At 47.0% G+C, this 24,299-nt stretch overlaps 3 protein-coding genes across 14 annotated transcripts in view; 2 read left to right on the top strand and 1 right to left on the bottom strand.

The window, feature by feature from the left end:
* Positions 1 to 7,570, top strand: part of LIN54 (lin-54 DREAM MuvB core complex component) — a 37,641-nt gene extending 30,071 nt beyond the window's left edge. For all 5 annotated transcript variants that reach the window (XM_038134918.1, XM_038134919.1, XM_038134921.1 and 2 more), the window contains 7 exons: positions 22 to 219; positions 2,026 to 2,117; positions 3,236 to 3,307; positions 5,593 to 5,695; positions 5,886 to 6,023; positions 6,745 to 6,947; positions 7,269 to 7,570. In XM_038134918.1, coding sequence (XP_037990846.1) covers positions 22 to 219; positions 2,026 to 2,117; positions 3,236 to 3,307; positions 5,593 to 5,695; positions 5,886 to 6,023; positions 6,745 to 6,947; positions 7,269 to 7,470 — 1,008 coding nt within the window. In that variant the 3' untranslated portion in view covers positions 7,471 to 7,570. The remainder of the gene's footprint in view (positions 1 to 21; positions 220 to 2,025; positions 2,118 to 3,235; positions 3,308 to 5,592; positions 5,696 to 5,885; positions 6,024 to 6,744; positions 6,948 to 7,268) is intronic.
* A 2,378-nt stretch (positions 7,571 to 9,948) lies between these two features.
* THAP9 (THAP domain containing 9) lies at positions 9,949 to 15,118 on the bottom strand. The gene is made up of 5 exons (XM_038134916.1): positions 14,990 to 15,118; positions 14,710 to 14,905; positions 14,339 to 14,624; positions 13,926 to 14,076; positions 9,949 to 13,593 (listed from the first exon to the last, which is right to left on the bottom strand). Exons 1-5 carry the CDS (start codon positions 15,067 to 15,069, stop codon positions 11,670 to 11,672), a joined length of 2,637 nt encoding a protein of 878 aa, XP_037990844.1. The 5' UTR covers positions 15,070 to 15,118; the 3' UTR covers positions 9,949 to 11,669.
* A 757-nt stretch (positions 15,119 to 15,875) lies between these two features.
* Positions 15,876 to 24,299, top strand: part of SEC31A (SEC31 homolog A, COPII coat complex component) — a 39,486-nt gene continuing 31,062 nt past the window's right edge. For all 8 annotated transcript variants that reach the window (XM_038135607.1, XM_038135613.1, XM_038135612.1 and 5 more), the window contains exons 1-7: positions 15,876 to 16,011; positions 16,556 to 16,638; positions 17,174 to 17,297; positions 19,424 to 19,622; positions 20,678 to 20,773; positions 22,335 to 22,475; positions 23,860 to 24,002. In XM_038135607.1, the coding sequence (XP_037991535.1) occupies positions 16,560 to 16,638; positions 17,174 to 17,297; positions 19,424 to 19,622; positions 20,678 to 20,773; positions 22,335 to 22,475; positions 23,860 to 24,002 (782 nt within the window). In that variant the 5' untranslated portion in view covers positions 15,876 to 16,011; positions 16,556 to 16,559. The remainder of the gene's footprint in view (positions 16,012 to 16,555; positions 16,639 to 17,173; positions 17,298 to 19,423; positions 19,623 to 20,677; positions 20,774 to 22,334; positions 22,476 to 23,859; positions 24,003 to 24,299) is intronic.

The following is a 24,299-nucleotide window of genomic DNA, read 5'->3' as shown; positions in this document are numbered from 1 at the left end:
AAAGAGCTCTTTTCTCTCCAGGTGGTGCCCAAACCAATCAACTCAACTTCTCAAATAGTCACTACCAGTCAGCCCCAACAAAGACTTATTATGCCAGCCACTCCACTGCCACAGATCCAGCCCAACCTCACCAACCTCCCTCCAGGCACTGTGCTGGCACCAGCCCCTGGCACAGGAAATGTTGGCTATGCAGTCCTTCCAGCTCAATATGTCACACAGGTATGGTCTTTCCCAGAGATGGTTAAGCAAATGCTGCTCTTGTGGAATATTCTGCCTTTCTCTTAAAGGTTTCTGCCCTGTGACTGCCACCTGACACTGAGGCAACAGGTTCTTTTAGGGACCCTTGGCAGGATGATGATGGCACTTTAATTTCTATCACAGTTGCAATTAAAGCTTTGTTTTCTCAAAGGAATTTTTATTAGTATAATAGCACAGCATTTCTGTAAGCAGAATCAGTGAAGTGCAGTTTTCAGTAGTGTAGTACAGAATTTATAATGCAAACTTACTCGAATCACCTAGATCTCAACTTGGAATTTCTAATCACCTGCATTCACCTTGGAATTTCTAATCTAGACCCTGCATATTGGATCAGATCTTGATACACAGTTTGCTTCATCACTTCAGCAGTCATAACCTAGACTTGAAAATCATGTAAAAGAGTACATGTCACTTGGTTCTCAGAGCTAGCGGATGTCAGTGGAGGTGACCCTGGTGGTCACAGGGCTCAGTGTCCAGCAGCAGTTCCAGTCCAGATTCATCACTCTAGGACTTGGAACAGCTTGATTTTATAACTGCTCTGTGTGTTTTTACACTTCTCTGCTCTCTGACCATCACCACCACCTGGTTGTCTTGGTGCCTGAGACTTCTGCGGCCAGTAAGGAGCAGAGTAATTGGCCTGGTGCTCAGGAATCCTGAGACATGTAGTGAGGGGAAGAAGTCGTCCTATTGGTTTGTCTGCTTGGTTCACAGGACCTTCAGGGCCTGATGATGAGGAGAAAGGATGCATATATGTGACCTGCTTGGTCACAGAGAATGGCTGTCTTCATTATAAAATGATGTTAGTTAATGCCAAGCACATTGCCAGGGGTCAGAAGCTGGTACCAGTCACTCCAGCTGGTACCAGTCACTCCAACTGAGGCCTAGAGATTAGTTTTTTGCTCTTTGCCAGGATCTGACCAGCGTTCAGGATGAAAGGGAGAATAAATTCAATGTTCTGCTGAAGGCTGAAGTTTGTAGAAACAAAGACTCTGATAGCTCCTGGCATTACTGGTACCAGACTGGTTTCTGGTTGCCTTTTGGTTTTGTCACAGTTGCAGTTTGATCCTGAAGATTGTGTCCTTCCAGTCTAGTTCTGCAAATTTTACTTGAAACTAGCATCTGTTGGACCTTTCCTATGAGGTTTGTGTTCCAGTCACAACTTGTCCCTATTTGCCTGGCCCCAATAGATCTGTATCTTGCTATGTGCCAGTATGTCCCCAGAACGTGTCCCAGCAGAAGCAAACAGCTGCTTCTAGGTAATGTTAAAGAAGGTAGCCCAAAGCAGTGTTGTTTGGCAGGTTCTTATGAGGTTTTTGTTTTTTTAATGTGAAAAATAAATTGTGGGTTCAGGTATGCAGAGCAGTTGGAATGCAAACAATTTTGCTTCCTTTCATAGTAAGTGACTTTTATATAAAGGAAGCTACTATTTTGTGCAAGAAGTGATTCTGCTCTGTTAGGGGGAAAATGAGCATGTTTTTAGGAACAGGAGCTGTTTGTGGTCTGAACACTTTTGTGTGTGATACCTGTCACCTGTATGGATCTAGACACTGTAATAGACAACAAAAAATGCAATCTAAAATAGTATTTTTATGCTAAGTATGGAGGCAGGAAGTTGCCACCTGGTCCGAGTTCTGTAAGTATCTAAAAATGTTCTTAGAAGCAAGTTGTTTTTCTAGCAATATCTGGAAAGCTAATTTAAAGACTATCAACACATCCTCTTGTTTATCATTTCTTTCATGTCAGGCATTAACCTTTTTGTTTTGTTAGCTACAACAGTCATCCTATGTATCCATAGCGAGCAACACTGGCTTCACAGGGACATCCAGTGTCCAGTCCCAGGCACGGCTGCCATTTAATGGGTAAGAATTCTGAAAAAATAAAATCCCCAAACCTGTAGAATAGGCTGCTTGAATAAGCATGAGGTCTTGGAGTTTGGTTTGGGGAATTCTCATGTCTGCTGTGATGTGATTATTACCTCTGACTGAAGGGTGTGGATCTCTCTGACATTGAGCCAGTCTCTTGATCAAAGGTGCATTTTCCTTTCTGACAGCACCTGTGAGCTACAGGCCTCAACTATTTCTCAACATTGCTGCAAAGAGGTTCTAGACAACATATAAGCTAGATGCTTAACACGTGCAGAAATTCAGCCAAACAGCAAAATGGATCCTGATAGAAGGCTTTGGGTTTTTTCAGTCTTGCATTTTTCCTTTAAGGATGAAAATAGCAGCTAACATACATTATTTTCCCTTTGCCAATCCAGCAGGCTTAGCTGTTCTGCACAGTCCTTTTGTGTTACTGTTTGCTGGAAATTGTGAACATGAAGTTGCTTTTTGTTGCTGCAACCTCAACTGATGCAAACTAATCCCAAATCCAGATGCAGCTATTTGAATGAATGGGTTTGATTTAATCTCCCTGGTATTACGTGCAGAAATTGCTGGATAGGGATGGAACAAATCTCATCAGATGTGATTAGTGTCACAAAATCCAAGTCTTAGGAGCAGTTAAAGACTGTGTCTACTATAAAATTTATCTGAAAACTGAACTGTGGTTTGGCTTGCTTTCCCATTATTGCAGAGGGGGTATTTTTTTGTTTTCTTGGATTTTATTAATTCCAAGTAGAACAAAAGAAAAGGCACAATTATGTTGTGTGAATTTTGGTTGGATCTGGTCCCACTGCCCTTCAAGGGATTCTGGGGAAGGTTTCCCTGACTGCAGTTTTTTAGTTATGCTTCCTCTAGCTTTAAAGCCTAATTTCTACTTCAGGCATACATCCAAATTTGCAGCAAATAATCCATCTCTTTCTGGGTTGGAAAGGCACTATTTATAATAGTTACTTAAACACAATCAGCTAAAACCGTGATGCAAGGGGAATAGAAATATTTTTTTCAAAGTTTTTATTATGAACTGGTTACATGAATTTAAAATAGGAAGAAACTGATAAAATTGTGTGTATATAAATGCCCTTTTCTCCCCCCAGAATAATTTCTTCTGAGTCTGCAAACCGTCCCAGGAAGCCTTGCAATTGTACTAAGTCTCTGTGTTTGAAATTGTAAGTACAGCTTGGTACAGTTCTTTCTTTTAAGCCTTATTTTTAACATCACAAATGTGCACCAAGTATCAGAATATAATGGTCTGAAGAACGTCAGAAATTTCATGTCTAGATGCTGATTTAAAGTGGATATTGGTGGAGATGTTGCAGAGCCTGTGTAATTTTGCAGCTCCTGTGAGCTATATGGACCATAACATATAAAATTGTCTAATTTTGCATCATGTACCTTATTGCATGGTGGAGCCAATTCCACTCAGCAGCTCTGGTTGCCTTGTTGGTACCATGAGTGAAATGGTATCTCATGGGCATTGGTGGGTATTTAGTGCAATTACTGCATTTACTGTACTTTGATGAAGTGCATCAGTAATACCATGCTAGATCAAATACTTCAGAAAAATTAGGCGGTGTATATTTTATTAAAGGATTGAATAGACAAGTGATTCTTCACTGATAGGTCTGCATCTTGCTTATCCATGAGATATTGTGCTGTTCCTTTCCATGTGTTTGTAAGAATTTGACACAAAAGCATTTGGAGCTGAGGAGAGTTTCTTCACCTTGATCAGAGTCAGTTTACTGATATTTCTGGGACAGGAATGGGAGGAGATACTGAAATTAGTCTGTGGTTCCCTCAGTCCTGGACAATGAAGAGGAAATCAGGGGTGTGGTACTTGAAGGGGAAGTGATGCAATGACATCTGAACCCAAGTTAAGAAGTTTATTTAAACTCTTAAGCTTGGGTGTCTTTTTTTGTAGTGCACCCCACCTCTGTATGGGGAGGTGTGCCCTGTATTTCCTAGTCTCAGACTTGTCTGTTGCATAGCAGGAAGATGTGTAGCTGTTTTTCAGATATTTTGCATACATGACTGACCTCACAGGGCCCAATGTATGTTGGAGGTGTAAGGGGTTAGGTTTTGGTGCCTGAATGTGCCCTAGAAATGCTGGGAGAGGAATGGCATCACTGGGAATAATTTGCACCTTCAGAATGCTGTTAGGAAGCAAACTGTTCTTGTAAATCACTGATGTTTATGTTCTGGGCATTGGTGCAGAGCACATGGTTAATTCACTCTGGCACTGGTGCTTTCTCATTAGTAAAACCTTTTTTTTTTGTCTAGAGGGGAACTTATTTTTTCCCAAATGCTCATGTAAGGTAGGCACATAGCCTATTCTACTAAGAAATCGACTCAGTTAAGTTATTTGCTCTGGATTGATGCTGGCCCTGGTTCTTTTGGAAACCAGGACTATTCTACCACTGAATTTTAAAAAAGAAAGGAGAGCTATTACAGGTATTACAGGTAAAAGCTTTTGATTTAGTTTGTCCCTGGGACCATTCAAGATGCTAAAAATCTCCAAAATCCAGTTCAGCCTGATGAAGGGTTGCAGTGGGCTCCAGGGCAGCCCTAATCTAGTTCATGTAGTGCTAGGCTGGGCAAGGCACACAAAGCCAGTTTAGCAATGGTTTTAGGCTCCAAAAAATGACCATACACTCTCAGCAGGATTTGCAAAGCAAGTGAAGAGGATCAGCAGTTTTTAGCTATTAGCTGGAGGTGGTCCTGGAAGCTTTGAAACATGTTGGAGTTTGAAAGCCATGTTTGAGCTGGGAATGAATGTGGTATTTCCATGTATTAGCTCTGTGAGTCTGTGGATCCGTAAGATGTTGTTTTTGATGGGAGGCACCAGAGGTACATAAGAGGCATGGCAACATGGTTGGCTTTCCCTGTCCATGTTTTGCTGCTTTTTGTTCATATACGTGTCCCTTTTTAAAGTCTACTTTATCCTCATTCAGATCCTTCCCCTGGTTGCCTGTGCTTCAAAGTCTCAGAGATGTACCAATTGTTATCCCTTTTCTATTCTTCCATCCCAGCTTAAGGGCAAAACTAACAATGTTTTGGCTCTATGAGGGCTCCTGGCTTGGACTGACTGGGTCCGGAGCTGGCTGTAAGGTGGCTGCAGCAGACTGGCCCTCAATATGTGGGTGATCCAAGAGTTACTCTCAGAAAAAGTCACATTAGCTTCTCTTGCTGCTTGGGGGACCTGTGCTATGTGTTGAGCTCAGGTGGACACCCTTTAGCTCCACCTGTGTCTTTAGACAGCAGCTAGACTTGCACTAGAGGATTTTGGCTCTGCAGTGAGGTTGGTACTGCTTGTGTGTGTGGAGTTGAGCATAGGGTGACCCTTACCCATACTGGTGAAGAGTAGGAACTTACGGTACTGCAGTGTGGGAGTCAATACTCACACACCAACGTAATGGTCAATATTTACAAATGCCTTCTGCATCTTCTGTTTCAGGTATTGTGACTGTTTTGCAAATGGTGAATTCTGCAATAACTGCAACTGTACAAATTGTTATAACAACCTGGACCATGAAAATGATAGGCAAAAAGCAATAAAGGTGAGGAGCCTCTTCCCCTGCCCCCTGAGATCAAAGTAATTTAGCTTTTTTCTGAAGCTCCAGAGTGGGGCAGAGTGGGTGTATAATGCCCTGATCTCCTCCCACATGTGCAAGGCTTAAGTTCTTTTATTGCACCTCTAAATTCTGCTCACTGCATGCAATGACTGACCCTTTGGGTCTGCATTGACAGGCCTGCCTCGACAGAAACCCTGAAGCCTTCAAGCCCAAAATAGGGAAAGGAAAGGAAGGAGAATCGGATCGGAGGCACAGCAAAGGGTGCAACTGTAAACGCTCGGGATGTCTCAAAAACTACTGCGAATGTTATGAGGTATGAAGCATTATCTCATTTGAAAAATAGCAGCTTTTTCCCTTTAGTGTAGTGACTTCTCTCATTTGCTTTTCTCTACCTTGTATTGCTATAATGTTTTCTCTTCTGTTTGTTTCCATTCCTGTAATGTTACCTCTTCTCCCAGAAGTTTGGACATAGAAAGCCATGTACATGGAAAAATTGGTCGCTACTGTTCTGTAATTTTAATTTTAAATAATTTAGCAGCTTTGAAGTTAGGCTTGGATTTATTCTTTACTGAATAGCACCATTTCCTAAAGAAATCTACTGTACCAAGTCCCTAGGAGGAGTTGAAGCAGCATCCCACAGATTCTGTGGGATAGAATGTGTCTTTGGAATTCAAAAGCAGAAGTTGTTGTTACTTCGTGTGCTAACTGATCAGTCTGTGGATGTAGTGACAGTGTAGAGACAGACTGACCTTTCTCAAAAATCAGCTGTCTAAATTACACTGGAAACTGGAGGCTGGTGAAGAAAGGGATGAGGAAACCACTTATTTACATTCTATGCTCTGTGATTCAATTGAAGTGTACATTCTGGGACATCTCAACTTGAGGTAAGAATTTAGAGAGAAGACTACTACTTGGGAGTTTGTTCTAGTGGTTAATTGGTAAGAGATTAAAATAAGATCTCCTTTTTGTTGTGGTTTCTCATAAGGAGAGTCAAACCTGCTACAGGTTTCTTATGTTTTGTTTGTTTCTTTCAGGCAAAAATCATGTGTTCTTCCATATGCAAATGCATTGGCTGTAAAAATTTTGAAGAAAGCCCGGAGCGAAAGACATTGATGCATTTAGCAGATGCTGCAGAGGTCAGGGTGCAGCAGCAGACTGCTGCAAAGACCAAGTTATCTTCCCAGATCTCAGACTTGCTGACAAGGCCAACACCAGCACTCAGCAGTGGTGGTGGGAAGTAAGTTAACGCTGCGCCCTCTTTGTTTCTGACGCAGGTTTTTGATGTGTGTGACAGGTATGTCCCGGCCATCTCTGAGCCTTGTCTGTGTAAGCTGTAGAGGGGGGAGCAGTCAGGTGAATGGAACACTTTGTTCCTGTAACAGGAAGGATTCTGACCCACCAGTTCCTTTGGCGGTTAACTGAGGCTTATTCACTATCTAAAGGCTCTTGGAAGCAATGGGTCAGATGAAATCAGTCCTCGGACCAAAAAGTTGCCAGCCCTGGAGTTAGATGCCTCGTGTGTTTTTGCAGACACTAAGTGGATGTTCTTTTGTTTCAGGCTGCCCTTTACATTTGTCACCAAGGAGGTGGCCGATGCAACCTGTGAATGCCTCCTGGCACAGGCAGAGCAAGCGGAGAAGACGGGCAAGTCCAAAGCTGCAGCAGAGCGCATGGTCCTGGAGGAGTTTGGGCGCTGTCTGATGAGGGTTATCAGCTCTGCAGGGAAGTCCAAAGGTGACCCTTGTGCCATGAACTGCTGACTCATGCACATGAGCCACAATGAAGCGGACTGAACAGAACACTTAAGGCACAGGGACACTTTGACTTAGCATAAAGGATGGATTTAATAATATTTGTTAATTTGGTGCTCATTGTAAATTGACCCATGTAAGATTGAAATGAGAAATTCTTTTATAACAAGATGTAGAGCCTTTTAAATCTTAGCTAAATCCTCTTCTACGTCAGGCAATGCCTAAAAGTCAGTTCTTCTTCCCAATGTACAGCTTTCACCCTGGGTTTCTTAAAAATTAGATGTGTTCTCCCCTTTCCCCCAGAATAATTGTCTGAAGGGCATATATAAATTATTATAATATATATTATTTACAGTGTATGGATTTGCATCACTGTGCATACAGGAAAACACAGGTGATGTCAACAGCCAGGTCATGCTTTTGCTGACAGGCCTGTAATATGGAGGTACCAGTGTATCCAAGATAATTCTGAAAGGAAATAGGTAGAAATAAGCATCTAAATGGAAGGTAGTACTTGTATTTAGGACCTGACACAGCATGTCCCTGTAGTGCATGGAGCACTGTGAGATGCATAGGCTATAATACAGAGGGGTTGCTTGCAGATGTAGCACTGAGCCAAGTGGTGCAGAATGTTTCTGGAGCAGGGCCCAAGGAGTATAGAGGCAAATGGCATTACAGGAAATTTTTGATAGGAACGGGGCAGAGTGCTCAGGTGTTTCTTAAGCTGGAACTTGAAGGTTAAGACAGTGGCCTGTCCTCAGAAGTGAGGAAGAGCAGCCACACCATGCCAGACTGTCTGCCCAGTGTAGTGTTACCTAAGTGTGTAGCAGATTGATGCTGTTGTTTGGGTGAAGCTTGGTTTTTCAGAGGTGTGCAGCAGCCGAGTCCCTCACTGGAAGTAGGGCTGTGCAGTCCGTTGTGTTTTCTAGGATCAAGCTGTAACCCTGGGAAAGTGTTTAGGCCTGAGAAGCTGAAGTCATGGACATGGCAATCTGCATCTGAATCGACTTGCAAATGTAGGTAGGGATCATGTTCAACCTGCTGTGGGTATTCAGGATGCTGCTTCTCTCCGTGTTGGCAATTTACTTGGCATAAGGGCTCTTTTAGTGTTGTTTAAAATAATTGGGAGAGCTGTGATCAGAGCAAGTACTAGCACAGAATCAGGATTGCTAAAAAAACCAGACACAGATCCTTTTACACTAAATGGGGCTATAGCTGGGAATAGACTAAGGCAGGGGATTTTTTACAGTATTTGTTACAGGCAATATCAGATCGCATTTTTGATAGTGGAACACATTTGCAGAATTAACTTGGTGGGTTACTTACCTATCATGAACATCCATTAACCATGTTTAATCACAGGCATTTTTATTACCTGTCTCACTGCAGCCTGAACTAGCTATGTTTTTTCCAAAAGGGATTTTGCATTCCTTCTATAAAACTGTAAACACAGAGAAATGCAGGGCCAGGCTGGGGAGAGGTAGGGGCAAGGCACACCAGCAGCAGAGATTTGTGCCTCTGTGTGTGAAGGCAGTAGGGTGGGAGGGTGCTTCACCTCCCAGCCCTGTACACTGCACAGAAGGCCCTTGACCCTTCTCTGGTGCCTCCTTGAAATGCCTGGGAGGTATGAAGGGCTTGGGAGGCAGTCAGCAGCAGTGGTGGGCTCACAGACCAGGTCTGACCTGCCAGTCACTGTCTGAAGGGCTCTGCCTGCTAAAGTCATCTCCCTGAGCATAAATAGCAATGTTTGTGCAAGTCTCTGAAAAGGGAATCCACCTCTCGTGTAAGTAAATGCCATGTTTTTTCATTATTAGGACTTGGATTTACTAAAAAATCAGTGCAGTAACTTTACCTGTAGATAGTGCAGATATTCCGTTCCCTTCTAGTGACCTAATATAGTCTGTCCAGTAAGATTTGTATAAATGTAAATTAGTGTAAGTGAATAAAGTAATACCTACTTACATTATTTTTCAAACAGATTGCAATATGCCTTTTGTTTAGACTTCAGTCTGTGTTAATTTTGTATATATTCAGTGTCTTACTCTAAATTGCACCTTTTGTGATGTGTATTTATATACAGTGTGCAAAAGCACTTGTGAAATTTAGATTACAGTTGTAATTATGTATGAATGCATTGCTGGAGAATATTTTGCTTGTAAAGACTTTGAAGGTGCAATCAAATGCTCTTAGTTCTTCTATTTTGTTTTGTACAAGCTTTCTCAAATATTAAGCTTGTATTCCTCTCTCCCTTCTCCCCGGTGTAGATGTATGAATTGGTTTTTGTACTTCCTTAGCCATTTGCATCAAACTGCTGGACAAGATTAACAGTCAAGTTCATCCAGTTACATAAAAAATAATTGGGAATGGGGCAAGGATTCATTTTATAGTTCTGTTTACATCCAAAAGTAGAAAAATTAAATTTATATTTACAAGACCTATTCAAAGAATACACTTTTCTATATTGTACAAATAAAACAGTCAGATAAATCACAAAAAATAAACATTTATACTATTCTGTAAATACGATTTTTTTGCACTCCTTTGCTTCAGCACTGACAAATATACACAGAAGGTTTGTCACTGAAATATCAAAATTAATTGTTAACACTAGGTCCACTTCTGATGCAAGTACTGACTTGGATTTTCAGTGTGAGACCAAATGCTACCAGAGATAAACAAATATCCCTTGGTTATTGGTGTTCAGTCATGCACAGCAATCCATGGCACAGTTCATAACTACTCATCTTAGAGCTGGAGGGGGAGGCAATGCAAGTGTTCCAACATTACATGATTGCAACCAATCTGTCACTGAGATTTCAGCAGCATTTTGCCAGTTGTCCCAAAAATCACATATAGAGGGGAGGGAATAGTTTCCTGCAATGTCTCTTGCAGCTGGAATGGCTCTGTGACTGTGATGGCTTCAACCTGGTTTTTTGCATAGATATTTAGATTGGGGGGAAAAAAAGCCTAGAAGTTCTGGTTTGTTCCTCCCAGCAGTGATTGTATGAATTTCTGTGGTGCTGCTGCTCTCAAAGCAGAGCTTGAGGGGTTGGTGCAGCAGAACTAAGGGAAGGAGGAGAAACCCAAACCAACCAGGGAGTTTTGTCAAGTCACTGGTAGGCAGAATGATACCTTTAATATTATTACTGCCCTAGGATGTGGCAGATCACCAGTTTTCATCCCAACTCCATCATGGATCTTGAGAGTGACTGAACAGCAGGTTTTGTGGGAATTAGTTGCCTTCCATCTCTATGGATGCAATTCCATAGAGAGTTCTGCATGGCAAAAGGAAGCCCCTTAACAGCACTTCTGCCAAACTTTGCTGTTTCAGGCAAGGCACTGGAGGCAACTTCCTTGCCATGGAAATGAACTAACTGAAGAAGCCTGTCCTACTTGGTGGCATCAAAGCTATGGTTCAAGTGATCAGTGGAAACACTGAAAGGAGGGTGCCATGTGCCCTGGGCTGCAGGACACAGGCCAGCCCTGGGAGGATGGGGCCATGAAATGGGAACTGAAATGCTTGCCCTGCTGTAGCACACCCATGTATTCCTGCCCCTGGAGGAGGATATTGGTGCTCCTGGATGCCAGTGGACACAACAATCTGGTCATGGGCTCAGCACTGATCCAGAGGCTCTAGACTGGACCAGTATCTTCAGCTGTTTGATGAGACATATTGGAAAGGAGATTAGAGCTTGTGTACAACGTGAGTGCCACTTTCTTCTCACATCTTTCTTATCCTATTTAAGTAGAAGCTCTGCAAGCTTTCCTGCTTTTATCAAGCACATCTTTTTGGTGAAATCAAAGTGCCAGTGCATGTGATTCCCTGCAAATCCATCAACTATCAGTTTCTTCTGGCAAGAGCACTTGCAGCACTAAAACCACCCAGCACTTCCAGGGCCACTGCAGAGTCTCCTACCCCTGCCCCAGGCACCTGGAGCAACCCTACCTCATCTTGACCTGCCATTTAAGTTTCATGAAATACATGGCTTCTTTGCAGGACTGCTAGAAAGGACAGGGGATCGGATAAACTTCCTTGCTTGCTCACTTAAACTCTGGTTAGGGGGTTTGCAGTGACCCAAAACATCACTGCTTATCAACACTAGTTTTGCCAGCATTGTGTCCTGGCTCTATCCAGCACTGAGCCTCAGCAAGGAACAGCCATCCTTGGAACCACAGAGTACACAGTAAGACCATGTGTGGGTTTAGCTTCACTGACAGCTGCCCAGTGGTGATGGAAACAAATGCTTTCCCTTCAGTCTCTTCAATTTGTGCTTTCCACAAGGGTATTTCAAATTTAGGTGCTGGGCGGGGTGTGTTCGTACATTTAAGTAATACCGTGTTATTTCCTTTACTAAGACTGTGTAGTGGTTGTTGATGCTCAGCTCCTCCTCAAATAAATGCTTTGTGAGGGTGGGAAAGAGGAGGCTTTCTCCCAGAAGCTCCTGGAAGACTTTCTGTTCTAGACACAAATGCCACAGCTTGGTATTTTTGTTGGCACCGCCTACTTTGCCGTATTGGTTTAGGACTTGTTCTGAAATGCTTGTTATGTGGTGCACGCTGGCTGAGGGCAGACTCACACCACCTAACTTTTTTATGTAGAGCACTGACCTGCATCTTAGCCTGCTCTCATCTGCCTCAAACAGAGAGGCAAGACAAGGCTCACACTGCAAGTCCAAGGCCAACTGCTCGGCCACCCAGCCAGCCGTGCAGGCGAGGCTCTGTGCGTACAGCGACAGATCCGTCAGCGCGTTGCTCAGGGCAGAGCTGGGCAAAAGCAGGCCTGCGCTGTAGGGGTACTCTGGGGCCAGAGTCCTCCCAGGAGCTGGCTGATACTGAGCGCGAATGCTGCCCAGAGTCAGAGCTCTCCTCTGAGACAGGGATACGTCCCAGGGGCTGGCATTGCCACTGCCGGGCGGTGAGCTGGGGGCCAGGCTGCAGCTGGCCAGCAGTTTGTGGTAAGCAGCCTGGAACACAGCGCAGGTGGGGCTGCCGCTGCTGCCACAGGCTTGCTGGAGGGCCCCGAGAAACTGCTCCAGAGGGTCCAGGCTGAAGGCATGTGTGTGGAGGTGGTGGGAAGGAGTGCCTTTTAGACATGTGTGGTTGGAGGAAAGCCACTTGAGGCTTTCAGCATTGAGCAACAAGCTCAGAAATCCCAGTTTGCGTTTGCTCTTAATAATGTATCTTCCCACAGCATCTGTTAAGTTGACAAAGCAGCTCCTGGCCTCATCGAAGAGGTTGCTTATTTTGGTGTAATTCCCAGCTAGCAAAGGCTCCTTTCCATAGGGACCTCTACCATAAAGTACATCGCACAGAGAGCTCATCAGACGCACAAACTTGACAGTCCCGCTGCAGCTCTGAAACGCGGCGAGGCCCAGCTGCTGGAGGTGCTCCAGTGCCTCAGCAACACCCTCGCTGAACAGCAGGGTGGCAAGGCTGACCTTCAGGTGGTAACTCCCTTTACTCCCAGCCCTGCCTGACTCAGGACTGCACAGCTCCAACACTTTCTGCTCCCCCAGAGTTGCCAGCTCCACCACATGCTGCCACCACATGGTGTCACCCAGCCACTCGACCTTGTGGAAGCACTGCAGAGCATTCCTTATCAGCAGGAGGGAATGAGGAACATCAAAGAAATATGCAATGCTGTGAGCAGAACCAGGTGGATGCTGGAAAGTGCACTGAATCCTTTTGGGATCTATCCTGATGCCCAAAGCTCTGGCAGTCTCAGCACCGCGAGCAGAGGCACCCGATGTCACAGCCAGGACCACAATCCCAATGCTGTTCAGCTTATGGATGGCCTGACGCAGGAGCTGAGCAAGGAAGGGGCCGGACGTGCTGTTCACCAAGAAATAGCCCAGGGGAGCTGTCCAAGGGCTCAAGATGCCGACTGCCATGAGGATTATCGCTTCCGACGCCAGCGGAGCTTCGTCAGCATCAAGGATGCCTGCTCCCAAGTCAACATAGCCCGTCAGCTGCTTGGTGAGTGGGTCCCACTCCTGCTGCTTCTGCAGGGACACGTCCTGTACCAGCACGGCGCAGCAGCAGCAGGCCTGATCCCCTCTCTCCACCTTTTCCTGAAGCCAGAGAAAAATGTCACTGCTGAAGCCCGCAGCAGCCTCGTTATTAGACAGCCAGCTGGAAAAAAAAAAGAGCAGGATGTGATTAGGAGACGCGATTCTGGAAAAGTTGAACCACCAGGCAGCACTTTTTACCACTTAGGACATGGTCAGCCATGCCCAGAGCTGCAGAGCAGGCTGACACATGCAGGGCAAAGAAGGCAGCCCTGCTTTCCTTCATGCATAGTTCGAGTTTCTTTCCTCTCACCCTAGTGGTCGGAAGCCAAGGAAAGTACTGACCATGCAGGGAAGTAAAAAAGCAGCTTCAGGACAGATCTGTTACACCTATTTGTACACGAGTACTGGAAATACATTCTGAGTTAATGAATGAATGAATAACTAAAAACTTGCTTTGTCAGGCTGTAAGGATGAGGGAGGGGAAGAATCTTCCGCAGGTAATCGTAGGCCTTAGTATGGTAGAGATGGAGAAGACAAGCAAATTGCCTCATTTCTGGTGAGTAGTTGGCCATCTGCCTCCAGCTGTGCAACTCTCGAGGCAAATCTGCTTAAGAAATCACAAAAGGTCAACTTTAGTGACAGAAATAAAAGGCTGGAAACAGAGGGATGCATGACACAAATGCACTGCAGAATACAAGGCAACAGCATGGCCTCTGGAACAACTCAGGCCTCAAGTCCGGCGTGAAGCGTAGGGCTCAGACACGGTAACGCTGTGCCTCGCCTCTTCCTGGGCACGGGTTAAGCAAAGACGCGAACCCGGGGTGAGGGAGTGCAGCACTCTGCCTCAGCAAGCGCGTCGGCAGTACCTGAAAACTGCGCCTGCAGCAAACTCACGATTTCCTCAGAAAGCTGCCGCTTTTCCGCCAGCTCCCTGAGGATGCTCGGCACGGTCCTGCGCCGCTGCGCGGGGCCGCGTGTCCCGGCGGCCGGCGACTGCTGCCGGTGGCGCGGGGCGTCGGGCGGCGGCCGCGGCTCGGCCGCCCGCTGTCCCTGCAGGCTGTAGTTGTGGTCCCCGGCGGGCGGGCTGGGCAGCGGCTGCTTCAGCGCTCGGCTGGGGGTCCCGCTCCTCCTGCGGCCGGCGCCCGGCGGCTCCTGGCGGGGGAAGGAGAAGGGAGGTCACGGCAAGCGGCGGAACCCCCGGGGGGGAGCGAGGAGCGCGCCCGGTACCCGCCCGCACCGAGGGGAGGAAGCGGGAGGGCACGGCCCCGCGCCGCAGCTTCCGCCGCAGCCCGTAGCGCTCGAAGTCCCCTTCGGCGAAGTGTCGGGAGCAGAGGATGGCGCCGGGGCCGGGCCGCCACGCCCGGCGGCTCCGCGGGTCCACGCGGTTCACGGCGCGGATCCACTCGCGGCGCTGCGCGGCGTCCACCGGGAACCTGCGGCAGAGGGAGGCGGCGGGATGAAGGGACGGCGGGACGGACGGACGGATGGATGGCGGGCTGCGGGCCGGGCGCACTCACTGGTGGAAGGAGATGCCGCGCTCGCGGCTCCGCCCGGTGTCCCGCGCGGTGCAGCCCAGCGCGGAGCAGCTCCGCGTCATGGCCGCCGCCGCCGCGCCTGCCGCCGCGCGCGCGCTACGACGGGCCCGCCCATTGGCCGCCGCCGCCGCCCGCGCGCCCGGCCGCCGCCTCGCCATTGGCCGGCGGGCCCGTCGGACCGCGGCCCCATTGGGCGCGGCGGCGCGGGCGCGTCACCGCGGTGGCGGCGGCGGGACCGGGAGCGGCCCGAGCCAACCGGGAGCGGCGGCGGCGGCGGCGCAGCCAGTGGCGAGGGGCGATCCTCAGCGCCAATGGGAGCCGCGTCTCCAGCCCTATTTATAGCCGGGCCGGCGGCGCACGCCGCCTCTCCCGCTGCGCCCCCGCTGAGCCGCGCCATGCGGCCCGGGCAGCGCCCGCCCCGCGCACGGCGGCTGTCCGCCGAGCGGCCGCGGAGCTCGGCGGGAGGCGGCAGCGGAGCTGTGCCCCGGCTGCCGTGAGGAGGTGGGTCCGGGGCTGCCGCCCCCGGCTGTGGAAGCCGGCTGAGCTCCCTTGGGCTGTTCCCCCGCCCGGGGTGGCCCCTGTCCCGTGATGAGCCTCACTGCTGTTCACATCATGAGCACGCCATGATTACTGCCCTTGAGCTGAGGACAGGCGGCACCGCGGCCTCCCGCGCTGCCGGCGCAGCCCCGGCTGGCCCTGCTCCCGGCGCCCCTAACCAGTTTCCCTCTTCCCCAGGGCCGATGGCTGCTCCCGCCCCGAGGGACACGGAGGACACGCGTGGAAGGAGGCGGCCGCACATCCCCATACATACCCTCCCGCCACCACCACCACCACCCCCCCTGCTTCCCGTGGCTGCCCGGCGCTCCCCGTGCCGGGAAGGCGCGGCCCCGCCGCCGCCGCCCGGAAGCCGCGGGGCGCGCCCGGAAGGCGGTGGCGGCCGGGAGGCGGTGCCGGGGCTGCCACGTTGGAGCAGTCCGGGGACGGTGAGCGCCGGGGACGCCGAGGTGAGGGCAGGGACGGCGACATCCTCTGGTTTACAGCTGTTCTCCTCCGGTTCCCGTCGGAAACGGGGCGAGGGTGGCGGTGCCGCTGGCAGCGTGGGGTGCGCCCGGGGCGGGGGTGCTGAAACAGCACCCAAAAATGAGCCGCCGAGAGTGTTTGGCGGCAGGGTCTGGGCAGGGTCTTGCCGGGGCTGGGTCTGTGTCGTGGGTTAAGGCAGAAAGCTGCCGTAGGGTGCTCGATGCCTCGGTGCTGTGAGAAGAGGGGTTTTCACAGCTGTTGAAGCTTTGCCCACGTTTTCCTGTGTTGTCTTCAGCACCCGTCAGTTTCCTCTACGTGTCAGTGTTATTCTGCTAATGGAGAGTTATTGCTCCCCTCCCCCCGGGCGTGCTCTGGAAAGGATGGTTTGGGTATCTGTCTGAGGGATGCCTTTAGGAAAATGGTCCCTCTGGCTGCTTCTGCCGAGTCCGAATGCAGCTCCTGAATCCCTGGCAGTGCAGTCTCACCATGCACCATCTCAGCATCACCTGTCTTGGTCTTACTTTTCAGCAAGATGAAGCTGAAGGAAGTAGACCGTACTGCCATGCAGGCGTGGAGCCCTGCCCAGCAGCACCCCATTTACCTGGCCACAGGTGAGTTTTTGGGAAGCATGTGCTAGCCGACCTCGGGCTGTGGGCAGCGGCTGTACACCATGAATGAAGGGGCCATTATTGAAAGCTGTAGGAGTTACTCTGTCTCCTGGGGGCTGGAGTGGGGTATATGTTGTGGGGTTTTGAGTGGAGTTCTTGCTTTGTGCTGATAAAGACATGCTTTGCATTCTGCAAGTGACAGCGAGCATCCTCCTCTTTCTGTCAGGGAAAGGTGACACCAGTCCTAAGCACTAGTCACTTGTGGCTCCTTTGTAACTTTAATTGTGTTCTGTGCATCATCAGGGAGAGGTACTTGCCCAAAGCTTGTCCTGCTCATAGTCATTAAGAAACACCTAAACAAAGAGCCATGGGGAGGAGAGTTGTGTGGAACAGCATCTAAGTAACAGAAACAGAAGCCTGACCCTATCTCAGGATCCTTTTTGAAAGGATGATGTTTTTGTTCCCCTTCTTGTGCTGCATTTGCAGTTACTGCTCTGTGTATCATGGCTTTCTCACTGCCAGGCCTGCCTCCTCACAGGTACATCAGCTCAGCAGCTGGATGCAACCTTCAGTACAAGTGCTTCTCTAGAAATATTTGAGTTGGACTTAGCAGACCCTTCACTGGATATGAAGAGCTGTGCCACATTCTCGTCCTCACACAGGTAGGCAGTGTTATAAGAGAAAAGTACAGTGTGTGGAACTGTTATGTGTGGTATGCATAGAAATGTCACTTCGTATGGTTTGGCTGTACTTGTTGAGGAGAGAAGCAGAAGTTCAGCCCTGAAAGATGAATGCAAGTGTGTGCAGTTGATACTGTGGGGCAGTGATCTTGGACTCTAAGAAAGCAACTCATGCTTTGACATAAACAGAAAATTTCTGAATATATATGTGGACCCTTTAGCTCAGGAAGCCTCTGGGATTCACAAGAAAACAGAAGAAAATGTGAAATTGTGAAAATATGGTGACAGCTTTTCATATTGCACCATCCTGTTTGTATTTAGGCATTTCAGGGGGACTCCTGTAACATAACTAACTTGGGTTGTGTTGTGTGTGTTCCTACAGCTGGGAAGCCAAATTCCTGGCTGCACAGCTCCACTTAGCTGTTGGCTCCTTACCATGTGCTTATCCAGACAAATATTGTTAGCATCAGAGCATCCAGTTTCCATCTCAGCAGCACTTGCAGCAGCTGTCTGGCAGAGCTGATGTCAACATGTTCTACTGACCTGCTCAGAGCAGGAGGCAGTGTTGGATCTTTTGAGTTTCATTGTTCTACCTTGTTTTAACTGTGACTGAAATTCTTCAAGACTTGCCATTTGCTTTCTGAATTTCTAGAAGCACTCCTTAGAGCCAGGATGCTGTGCTCCTTGGAAAGTACCTCTCTTGACCAGCAACACAATAATTTGACTTTGCCCCAGAAAATATATTAAAAATGAGGTTGAGGGTTGTTTGTTTCTAATTAAAGATTAGATAGCAGTGTATACGTCAGGCTGTATTTTGGTTTTCAGCAAATGAAAATGTCCAGATGATTAGACCCACAAAAGATAAATTCTTAATTGCCCTCCAAGCAGAGTTTTGCACTGCTTTTATAGAACCATACTTTATCTTGGAAAGAGTAAAGGGCAAAAGGAAAGTAATTGCACTGTTAATTTTTGGGTTTTGTTCCTCATTGTTTCGTGCCTTTATTTTGGGTTGTTTTAAGTCCTGTTCAGTCTTGCTGGTGATGCCTGGACAACCCTGTCAGTTACTTAATTTCCTGTAAACTTGCATAGTTAGATGCCGAAGCATAAAAATTGCACCCAGGAATGGGTCTGTCTGATATCACAGACCAGTTTCCATTTGTAGCATCATTCTTTGGTGAACCCCTGCTGTAATCTCATCACTGGGAGCCTGAACACTTGGCTGTTATGGTATTTCTCACCCAGCATATGCTCTTTGGGTAGCCTTCTGCAGTCTCTGTCTTACCATGCTGTGATTTAAAGAAGTTACTTGAAGATTGCCCGGAGGTAATAAATAGATGAGCAATATTACAGTGAATGCTAAGGTATCTCCTTCCCGCCTTCCAGTCAATGTGGGTTTGCTTTCTGCTTGTGTGTGAGTTGATTAGTGGCTGTGTCATTTTATGTAGAACATACTCATTCTTTGCATGGTTAAACAGCAGGAATGCTGTTATGCTTATGCAGGAAGTTAATTGAGTTGAAGGGAATTTGGGTATTTACAGATGGACACAATAGTGTTCTTAATTTCTGGAAGTATGTTTGATTCCTCTTGAGTTAGCCTGAAAATAGGCTGTGGTCCAAGAGATGTGTCTGTGATGTTGGCTAAACTTGCTGAGTCCCTGGTATGGCAGACAAAACACTTGCACATCCAAAAGCACAGATATGGAAAAGCATATGGAATTTTTCTAGTTTCACCTGTTTCTTCTCCTTTGTGAAGCTGCTCGCAGATAGCAGAGTTTTTTTTTCCTCAGGCTGTGGCTTGATGGACTTCCAGCCCTTACTTTGATGCCTGCTGTTGTGGTTGGGAGCACTTACCTGATTTTGAAGCCAAGAGATTGGAGGTGTTATCAGTTTGTGGGTTATTGGTTGTGCACGTTGTGCCTCTTGTTAATGAGCTGAACTGGGGCATGTCTTCCTGATGGAAAGGGTTGTGCTGAGACTTGTCCTTAGGGAGAAAAGCAGGCAGTGCTTTTCTCTGGCTTGAACTGGGGTGAGCAAAAACGGGATGCATCAACCTACGGGGAGCTGGTGGTGGATGGTTCTAAGACTGTGGGGCCCTCTGTGTCTTGCAGGTACCACAAACTGATCTGGGGCCCTCACAGCATGACCTCAGGGGACAGAGTGTCTGGAGTCCTGATTGCTGGGGGTGAAAATGGAAATGTCATCTTGTATGACTCAGCCAAAATCCTAGATGGAGAGGCTGAGGTAATAATAGCCCAAAAAGACAAGCACACGGGACCAGTGAGAGCACTCGATGTCAACATGTTCCAGGTTGGTTTTTGTGCTGTTTCTCTTAACATACCATCAGTAGAGGAGTGGCCTGTCTTAACTTGTAACCTCAGATGTTTCTGCTGCTTCCCCTCCCCTGAAAAGCATGAACTATATTTGGTGTTTGAGTGTTTGTCTGTATTTACTAGGAAAAACGTGTCCCATTACTGGCATTTCAGGATGGGGAATGAAAGTTCTTTAATTTCTTCTTTCCCCTCATCAGTTTACCTTGTCAATTTAGTTGATCTTTTCAGCTCTACTTATGTGTCAAGTAGAGGTGCTCTTCAGGGTGTTTTTAGTCAGTCTCTTATCCTCTGTGCATTGTGCCAGTCACATAGGAAGGAATTATGTGCTCTCGTTCATTTTTCTGGTGAGATCAGTTTTCAGGTCTCTCCTGTGGGGATTGGGTAGGATCCACCTTCAAGGCCCCCTTCCTAAGAGGAGACAGCAAAGAAACACAGCCATGTGACCTCTTGAACAGAAAGGCTCTCAAAACCAACAGTCCTTCTCACACCACCAATGAACATTTACTTCCTTCTACATACAGTGTGTTGGTTTTTCCTTGTTGCCGCCAGCTGTGTGAGAATTCAGTTGGATTTGTTTCCTAAATAACACTTCTGTCCCTGCACGTTTGCCTCCAGCAAGGCTGCACTGTGTTCATTGTGTCCTCTCTGAATCGCTTACTGTCCCTTTCTGCCTGTTGTGAACTCAGGACTTGCCTGTTATCAGCCACAAAATGTGACCAAAGGGCACTTGGTGACCTTGGCTCATGTTGCCCTGCCTGGACTTTTGCATCCCAGGTGCAGGAGTGCTTTGGATGGCTGCACTCCCTGTGGGCAGGGCAGGAATGCCACACTGTCCAGAGCAAAGCTCTGTGGTAGCCATAACTGCAGCACTGCTTCCTCCTCTGCCCTGTCACTATTTTCCCTGTATCTTTTCCTATATCCTGAGCAGATAGGGGAAATTCACAGAGTCCTGCAGATCTGATGCCTCCCGGCAGCTAAGACTGGGAAAGCTGATGCTGAAATACTCTTAATGTCTATTAATATTTCCTGCAGACTAATCTGGTGGCCTCTGGTGCTAATGAGTCTGAAATCTATATCTGGGACTTGAACAACTTTGCTACACCAATGACACCAGGAGTGAAGACACAGGTACCAGATTTGTGTTTATGAAATTCTCCAGAGCAGACTCATGAAAAACATACATGGCAGTTCGCTGACAGCTAATTGAAATTTGCAGTTTTAAAGCAGTCTCAAGAGCATGGGAGGAGGGGAAGCCTCTTGAAGTCAATTTTGGGTAGTAGCTGCGTACAAGGGTGACTGGATGCTGCTGCTTTTGTAGCCCCTGGAGAGCAGTGTCCTGGCTGTGCCTGTAAGTGCAAGTGTGCACAGCTCCATGCAGTGAGTGGTGTGCTCAGCTTCCCCTGCAGCAACTCTGGATGTGCTGTCTTCTTTATCCACGACAGACCTGCAGTTTTGGCTTGCTGCACAAGCCAGCCATGTCTTCAAGTGGCAATTTTTTTGTGAAAAAATTGTATTTGGCCAGGGAAAACTGTGGTGTCCCCTTAATCTTCGAGAAATGTTGCATTTTAGCAAGCAGCAAGCAGAGTCTCTCAGGCTACACTCCTTTTCAAATGCCATAACCATTACATGTCTTTTAGTCTTCCTCTGCCTGTTTCACTGCATACACAAATCTGAAGATGGTGAAGGTACACAGAGAAAAATAGGAGAAAGATAAAAAGCAGCTGCTGAGAAGTCAGATGATGAGGCAGTAGGTTTTGCAGTTACCTTGGTGCGTTTCAGGGAGTGGTTTAATTGCTGTGCTCGAGGTCCAGTGTTTAGCCTGTGTCTCTTAAAAGATAGATCTGTGGGGAAAAACAATAGTCTTTTGTGCTTTTTGCCTTGTGAAGGAAATGGAAGAATGGGAGGAAGTTGTTTCAATGCAAGTACACTTCTGTTGCTGTTACAAAATTCCACAGAACTTCATGGTTGCTGGAAAATGGGTTTATTGCTGCATGATAATTTGGAGACAAAAAAGTGTGCAAATGGGATGAGAAGTAACTTCAATTTAAAGATTTTTAGTTTAAATTCTGTGGGGTTTGGTTACTTGGTTTAGTTCAAGTAATTTATTAACATGTAGGCATTTGAGAGGATGTTCACTTTAGAGATGCCTGTAAAAGACTTTTTGTGTCTAATAGTGATTTTTTTTAGGCTGGGATATCTTTTAGTCCATATGCATAATGACAACTAGAAATAATAAGGCAACAAGGGCTGGGTTGACAATGCTTTTAATTTTTGGTCTAAAAATAAGAATTGGGGGAAATGAAAAAACCCATGGAATTTCTCTAAGCAAACATTTTTTTTTTTTTCTTAAATAAAAACCTAATAGTTCAAGACAAAAGAGCAATTCATATGTCTGGATATACTTTCATGGAGTAATTTCCTGTACTTGAAGACAGTTTTGCTCAGTCTTGTTTTAATAACTAATGTGTAGTACTGTAAAGCAGAAAATAACTAAACGGAGCAATTGTGAACATCAGTGTTTTCAGCTGTTGTACACTACAGCACGTGTAGAAAGGAAGCCAGAACACACCCAGACTGGGCACTCTCCTTGCAGATTTCTCACTTAGCAAGTCCTGCAAAGAGCAGGGTTTGAGCCTGCAGCGTGGCGGGGTTGTGACAGGCTGTTGTGTGTGTTGTGTGTGTGCCGCAGCCTCTGGAGGACATCAGCTGCATTGCATGGAACAGGCAAGTGCAGCACATCCTGGCATCCGCCAGCCCCAGCGGCCGGGCCACCGTCTGGGATCTCAGGAAGAACGAGCCCATCATCAAAGTCAGTGACCACAACAACAGGGTGAGTTCCCTCCTAGTTCTCTCCTGCAGCTGCTGGGTGCTTGCACAGAGGTGCAGGGATGAGTTATGGCACCCCTTCTTATGTGACAGACGTGGCATTCGCATTCTCTTAAAAAATCCCTTCGCCCAGGATTTTTCTCCTGGGAAGCTGAGAAGCCTCAGAGAAAAAAGAAGACCATTCTTATCTCATTTGCTTCTCCTGTGTTGTGCTCGTGTGGAATGTGTTTGGAGATTGTTTACCCACAGGTCTGGTGTGAGTTGTTTTGACTCTTTGGCCAATTGGGGCCAAGCTGTGTTGAGACTCTGGAAAGAGTCACGAGTTTTCATTATTATCTTTTTTGTATTCATTAGTATAGTATAGTATTCTTTAATATAATATAGTATAATAAAGTAATAAATTAGCCTTCTGAGAACATGGAGTCAGATGCATCATTCCTGCCTTTGTCGGGGTGCCCAGCAAACACAATAGACAGAGGTACTGGTGCCTGACCCAGTTTGCTCTTGGGAGTATATTTGTGCAAGAGGAGGTGTCAGCATTATCTGTTAAAATAGCCAGATGCAGACTGAAGCAAGGCAGGGCACTCAGGTGTCCTATCAGAGTGATGGTTGAATTTTGAGAAAGCACTTACTGATCTCTTTGGGGCTACCACAGGAAGATTTTATTGATTTTGCCACAGAGAAGTGTGGCATTGAGCAGGTTACAGGGGCGCTGCCTCCTGTAGTTATAACCACCATGCCACCCCTTTAGGCAGTGTAAGTGCAAAAAAGAGCCTGTTCAACTTGTGGAGAGTAGCAGATTTGTATAATTTTTTATTGTTTTAAATGGAATATTGCTATAACAAACTCCAAAGATACAGCAAGAGTTAAAAATGAAACTTAGAAGTGGGTGGTTGGGAAGTAGCTCTTTCCTCACTGTATTATTCTTTTGATGAACTTCGTAACTTTCATTGTTTTCTGTGTTTGTTGCCTGACATAACAGCAGCACAGTAGGCTGTCTTAATCATGTGATGGTAGTCCTGTGATACAATGTTCTTATGACAGTAACCTCTGCCTAATGTTGGCTTTTATTAAAATAGCAATAAAAATAATAGAGGAAAAGGTTTATATGGTGAGCTTTAGTGTTTTCTCACATTAAAACCTAGGACTGTGAAAAAGTCAGTGCAGTGTAATCTCTCTGAAAGGACCTTGGGAAACTTAGGTGCAAGTCTTCTCATTCACAGGAGATTTTCCCAGTCTGAATGCAGTCAGAAATAATGCCTGGAAACACAGCTGCAAATTCCCTTGCAGTGGTGTTTTACCGTGCACACAGACATATTTGAGCTAGTTTTCTTTTTCCTTTAGTGCTGCTCAGTTATGTGATGCTTTGGCCCGATGTCTCCCCTCAGATGCACTGCTCAGGCTTGGCGTGGCACCCTGAAGTTGCCACCCAGATGGTTTTGGCCTCGGAGGATGACAGGCTGCCTGTTATTCAGATGTGGGACCTGAGATTTGCCTCCTCACCACTTCGTGTTCTCGAAAGTCACACAAGGTATGAGGCTCACATAGCATGGTGTGCTCCGTGCTGTTTGCCCTGTTGGTGACTGTCCTGGTTTGTACATCCCACTTCCTGCTGTTCCCTGGGGAGGAAGGCTCCCTTCGTGCTGGCAATTTCAGCAGCAGCCAGTGCTGTATGCTGGCTTGCTGACCAGCCAGCCCTGTGCCATGGAAGACTTTTTGGAAGTGTTTTTGGAGCTTGGTACTCTGAAGGAAACAGGCCCCACAATTAAATAGATAAACAAACTCACTCGGCTGCTGAAACAGTGAAGCTACATGTTTATTTCTAAGT

Source organism: Motacilla alba, chromosome 4, assembly GCF_015832195.1.
Source record: "Motacilla alba alba isolate MOTALB_02 chromosome 4, Motacilla_alba_V1.0_pri, whole genome shotgun sequence".
NCBI lineage: Eukaryota > Metazoa > Chordata > Aves > Passeriformes > Motacillidae > Motacilla > Motacilla alba.
Note: the sequence above shows the minus strand (reverse complement) of the source record. Positions and strands in the feature narration are given on the sequence as shown.

Coding starts and splice junctions, on each gene's coding strand:
- THAP9 (XM_038134916.1), bottom strand. CDS start 15,069: ATGACGCGGAGCTGCTCCGCGCTGGGCTGCACCGCGCGGGACACCGGG. Junction 14,906..14,989: donor CGCGGCATCTCCTTCCACCA/GTGAGTGCGCCC, acceptor CCTCTGCCGCAG/GTTCCCGGTGGACGCCGCGC. Junction 13,594..13,925: donor CATCCTTACAGCCTGACAAA/GCAAGTTTTTAG, acceptor TTTTTTTTCCAG/CTGGCTGTCTAATAACGAGG.